This window comes from Falco naumanni, chromosome 12, assembly GCF_017639655.2.
Source record: "Falco naumanni isolate bFalNau1 chromosome 12, bFalNau1.pat, whole genome shotgun sequence".
Taxonomy (NCBI): domain Eukaryota; kingdom Metazoa; phylum Chordata; class Aves; order Falconiformes; family Falconidae; genus Falco; species Falco naumanni.
The window spans coordinates 16,839,238-16,845,073 of NC_054065.1; the positions used below are offsets into that span (position 1 = coordinate 16,839,238).

The window sequence follows — 5,836 nt, forward strand, 5'->3', positions numbered from 1 at the left end:
ATACTTGCAAACCAAAGTAGCGACAGTTATGAAGAAATGCTCTTCAAAACCCTGTCCTTAATCTCATTTGAGTATGAAACTAAGGGGCTAGCTTTTTAAGAAGGTCCTCTTGAAGCTTTCCCAAAAGATTAATGTGTAAATGCAAAGAATGCTTTGGAAACTCTTGAATTGAAACATTTTATTTCCAAATAACCACAAGGAGTAACTGTTTGTAGCAAAAAGATGATTAATGGCATTGTGGCCATTATATGGTCACCAAAATAAGGTGAGTCCCTAAACTTGACGGCATAGTATTTGCCTATTACTTCGATGTTTGAGTTTCTCACACTACCTTTGTTTATTTTTATTGGAAGAAGCACAAGAAAAGCATGATGCTCATTTAAATCTCCGTAAATCCAAACATCTGAAGCTACATTACTCTTTTTTCCTGGCTCCGTTCCTCTCTAAAAGCACATTGCTTGCATGCTCACTCTCGTTTTTCCCATGAACTACAGGGTGTAGGCCAAAATACCCTTTGCAACTGGTAACTTGCTAGGCACACTAGGTTCCAGTTAATATAACAAACGGTGGTTTCATAATGCTTGAAGTATCTGTGGCATGAATATATTAAAAGTCCTGAAACTGGCAGGAAATACGAGGAGCATTTTTTGTTTTCCACAGGGTCAATTTTATTCATCTGGTGAAAACATCTTACAATGACAAAAAAGGTTAAGTTACATGGAAAACTGGTTCCGACAACTGTGTTAACAGCATTCAAGAGGCGGGTAGGAAACACTTGTACGTGCGAAAGCTGTGCATCCCTGTCAGTGCTTTTAGCTACAGACTGGCATGGGTTTCTGTGGGGAAACAAGCTGGATCTTTTAGCATCCAGTTACTTGGGAACCTGCCTTGGTTTGCTGGAGCTGAAGGCACAAGCCATGTCATTAAAGGCATAGTTGGAGGAACCATCTCAGCAGCTGCTGGGTCAGTGGTTACCTCCCTTCCTGCCAACGCCACCAAAGTGAAGGCCGTTTCAGCTTCTCCTTTCTAAGAAAATAACTCTTTATCCGAGCATGCACGGATACCCTGCAGCACTGAACAACAGCTTCACAGCAAGGAGACCAGTGCCAGCGGCCAGGCTTAGGGAACAGCCAGGGGGGTGGTTAAACCAGCACGAGCAAGAGGGTGCTGGCGAACACGACCGTGCAGCTGGTGGCAGCAGCCACCTCGCAGGTGAGAGCAGGCACCAGGGCAGCGCTGATGGGCAGCTAGACGGGCACTGCAGCTGTCCCCTGGGGCATAAAGCAGCCCTCCTTAGCCAAATATTTGACATGCTGGGGGAGGGAGAGATGTCTCAGCTACACATATATGCCCGTTGCATAATTGTCAAATATGCCTGTAATACAATTCCGTCAGAGGCAATTATCGGTGCAGCGCGGTTGCTCTGGCAAGACTTCCTCTCCTAGGCTGAACTGCAACTAACAAATCTCTATTGGTTTGGCTGAAAAAAGATCATGGCAGTGATGTCTTTTCACTAAAAAGGACTGTTTCCCACTCTGCTGTCATTAAAACGAAGTATAAACCAGCCAAGCTCTGTCTTCACCAAGACTCTCCAAAAATGGAACATTTTTTGGATAAAGTAACTGTAATTCTAACTGCAGCAGTTGGTGCTGTGCCTACTCTGGTACCCAGCCAGTGAAATTTAAAGTAAACACCCTCCAGGACTGTTCTCCATTTGGATTTATTAGTCATTACCAAGGAAAGATAATTAGCACTTCTGAAGCACTGTGATAATCAGTAGCATGAACTGTTACCAATAGAAACGGACTGGGGTACTGGTGCAGCACAGGAATATGGCAGCGCCGCTGTACGCCCTGTACAGAATGAGTACAGCGGTGGGCAGATCCTCAGCTGGAGGAAACGCTCGTAACTACCAACAACTCCAGTGGTGCTAATGACAGTTTACACGGGGCACGGCACGGAGCTGTTCCCTGGCTTGTTGGGCTTCTCCTGTTATCCTGGAGGCAGATTCATTTTCGTTACAATATACAAACCTTCTGGTTGGTCAAAGGCAGTGGCAAATACTACTTCTTTACTGCACAACAGAAAAATAGAAGGTAATTATTTTTCTTTGGTATGCGCCCTGCCAACAGAAAGGAAAATAACCTTGTGGTGGAACAAGAGGAACCTGGGTGTACACCTGGATCCTTTAGGCAATGAAGCTTTTTTCTCTTCCTCTTTCTAAACTAATGAGAAAACACTGTTGGATTCAAGTCAGTGCTAAAACTTGCAGAACTGGTATTTCACTGATTCTTCCCCAAACTTCTGTTACTTACGATCATCTGTAATAATCATATGAGGGATGGGATGTAAATCTTATGTTCTTAGTCTCAAACCCTGCCAGGCTCCCTGCTATACACAGAAATATTACTGAGCTCAGGGTAGTAGGTCCATTAGATTTACCAGCATTGCTATCTAAATAAATACCGCAATACATAGGCTTGTCTGAAGTAGTTGTCTTTGGTTTTGTGTACCTGGTAGCATGAACAAACTCCATGCAGAATAACAGAAGGTAGCATGTAATCCTGGCAAGGCTTCTGGTTTGGTGAGTACTAACAGCAAAGTAACCAGAGGATTTACCCCCAAAATACTTGCAGGTCTGCAACAACCACCCTCTTTCCTGCACTGCATAAAGCATTTCAGGTCAATGTAACCCCCCTCCAGCCAACAGGTGCTTCGTATCCTCTGGGAAGCATGCAGCAGATCTTGGGATTGCGGCCAGTATGCATGTAAAGTACTTTGCAATCGCCGCAGGGGCTGTGGTGTGTTGTGCTTGTAAAGGGTACCTTACCCGTGTAATTCCTATTGATGCTGACAGCATTTACTCGTATATGTCTTCCTTGCCACACCGGGAGCAGAGGCTCTTCGGACTGCAGTTCCAACGGCAGCAACACTCATTAATGCATACGACAAACATGGGACCACCCTGACAACATCTGACGGGTTGATGTACTCGGAGTACTCAGGCATGTTTGAATCTCTCCTAGGAAGATGACCGCTGTGGCGAGTCTGATTCTCGCCGCGATGAAGTTCGCCTGATGGCAACAAATATGATGGGGCTGGTGGCTGTTCACAAGCTACGCATGCAGAAGTAAATGGGTCTGTGAATGTTTGCTTTTAAGCTGCTGCTGGGAAACAGGCACCCTCCTGCCAGGTCACGGACCAGCTACATTACAGACCTCTTAAAGCAGCTCCTCAGCTGCAGAGGTAGATGCATAGCTTGTACTCAAATAGCTGCCCGGTACACAGAAGTTGCTATGGCAGCGCTTTACAGGTACATGTTGCACAAGAAAGCAGTGATGTTGGACCACACTGACTCTTTTTGTGTCTTACACAGAAGGCTCGCTCCCACCCTGGGAACTGTGGAGCAGAACAAATACTGGAATATAATATCTATCTATATATATCTACTTAAGTCTATTGTCAGATTGCATCTGACTGTGGAACTGGGTTTAAAGCACCTAGGTAACAATTTACATATTATGTCAAGAACAACGTCTCCCCCCCCTCCCTTTCCCCCTTCCCCCCCTGCAGTGCAGAGCAAACCGACTTCATAGCATCCTTCACAGCAAAATGGGTCTCTGCTGTGTCTTTCTGTCTTCATGAAACTCATTTCAGTCTGATACTTTAAGACCTACTCCTTCCTCTGCTGCTGGAGCTACTGCAATCAAGAAATGCGGCTGGGTAACACTGTCTCCTTGGAAACCTGCCTCTGGCCTGAAAAGCCCAGTTTGGTGCTGGTGTGGCACTGGAAAGCCAGAGACCTCGCGGGCCAAGCGCCTTTCACACCTCGGCTGTTTTCACTCCAGATCCCTTGGTGAATGGACAAACAAGCTGGGCTATTGCACCAGTGTGATTTAATGGGGAAAATTAAAAATATTGGCCTGGGAGCGCAAGAGGCTGCCGAGAAAGCTGAGGGCAGCGTACTTCCCTTGGCGGGGCGCCTGGAGGGCAGGCGGGGGGCAGGAGCTCTGCGATGGTGTGGTCTGGGTCTGGATCCATTAGCCTGCAGATTTCCAAATAACTGTGAACAACACCGCCTTCAAGCTTCCTGCCAGAGCCTCCAGCTCTTTAAGAAACAACCCCTACTCATTTATTGCCTGAGGATATTATTATTTCCAGAAACTAGTTGCGGATCACAATACTGGGCAGAATTATAGTACAAAGCGTGTTCTAGTGCAAATCTACTTATGAAATACTCACAAATCTTCTTTGGACAGAAGTGGGCGCAGAGCCCCAACCTTCTGTGTAGCAAGGTGCCCACAGTTCATTTCTGCATCATCTGGGTCCCGTGCCACCTGGGACTGGCCTGGATGGGACTGGCTCTTGTGTGTCGTGTGAGAGCACGGTACAGCTCCAGCTTGCTGCTGAGGCCCCGAGGAGGTCAAGCAGAGCCAAGGAGCAGCTCAGCAGGGGAAGATGCCGGCTGCGTCCCCTGCCCTGGCCATGCCAGCCATAAGGAGGCTGCGCGATGAGGAGCTCTTCACCTTCACATCTGATATGATGTGCAGAACGGCCCTGCTCCACTTGAAGGCTCAGCTTTGTACCTCTGATGTGAAATTTCTACAGACAATCTTTGGTTTTAAGAAAGAAGTATTAATACACACACATGCTGCCTTCAGCATACTTCCACTTAAAAGACTGCTGCCATCTTTTGCATCATGAAAAGGTGGATATGAAACTGTTTTGTGCCAGGAATGGTTATGCAGTAGAGCACAGAGTTCAGTCACTATATACTGGTAACCACTATACTCCTCATTTTGCAATAGGTGATTAATAAGAACGAAACCCAGAGTTTATAATTTGGTACTTCACGTAAGGCCTTTCAATAAATATCTAAGTGGAGACATATATGTATTTTTAATACTAATTCAAGTGTGAACTGATTTGGTCTTTGGTCTTTCTGCTTTTATGAATCATACTGCAATAGCAGCTTTTTAAAAATAAAAGTATTTTCAATTTAAAGTGGTCTAGGCAAGCACCACACTAAATATAGTGAGCATATGCGGTATGTAAAAGCAAGGCAGGAAAAAGATTATCAAAATAGCTGAAATAATTTTGTAAACAGCATATATTGCATATCTATATGTTTTAATTATCATTCCTATCCTGCCTGATCATGTGGAGGCAGCCACATGCTTAAGCACAACTTGGTCGAGTTGGTGCCTTTACTCCTGTTTAGAGCAGGTCTGGGCTTTAATTCAGGGCTTGGGGTTTTTATCTTTAATGAAAACTGAAAGGTGCAAGTCTTTGAATAGCGGTACTCTAGCATGATCCTTCTACAGTCACCTTGAACCAACACTCTGAAATAAGCCTTGCTATTAACTTGAAGAGGAGGTTAGCCAGGCACCTGTGAAGGAAAAGGCATTCCCTATTTCTGCCTGTTGCAAATTCTTCTACATTTAGTCTGGTCTCAACTAAGCATGTAGACCTGAGCCCTGTCTGGAATTATTTTGCCCAGTTCCAGGTTACAATGGCACTTTTCTCTTGGGCTTTTTCTTTGCTTATTTGTTTGATTTTGGTGTTTGTCCACAGAACGAAGGTGCTTATTTAGCTGCAGAGAGAAGTTTCAGAGCTCCCTGGGTATGACAGTGAACGGCATGACAGGACTGCTGGATTCAAGGTCCAGAGCGGTGAGGAAACATTCTATGGCCGCTTCATTTTTCCCTTGAGCTTGCAAGACCTCTCCAAGGCTGTTCCAGGCCCTGTGACTGGTGGTCTGGATCCGGACAGCGTCTCTGAGGACTTTCTGGGCCAGGTCCTTCCTCCCAAGTCTGCTCAGCACCAGGCCCTGTCA

At 45.7% G+C, this 5,836-nt stretch overlaps 1 protein-coding gene across 4 annotated transcripts in view; it reads right to left on the minus strand.

Annotated features, from left to right (window-relative positions):
* Positions 1 to 643: 643 nt before the first annotated feature.
* TTC7A (tetratricopeptide repeat domain 7A) overlaps positions 644 to 5,836 on the minus strand; it is a 172,238-nt gene continuing 167,045 nt past the window's right edge. For all 4 annotated transcript variants that reach the window (XM_040611419.1, XM_040611418.1, XM_040611417.1 and 1 more), the window contains one exon: positions 644 to 5,830. In XM_040611419.1, the coding sequence (XP_040467353.1) occupies positions 5,697 to 5,830 (134 nt within the window). In that variant the 3' untranslated portion in view covers positions 644 to 5,696. The remainder of the gene's footprint in view (positions 5,831 to 5,836) is intronic.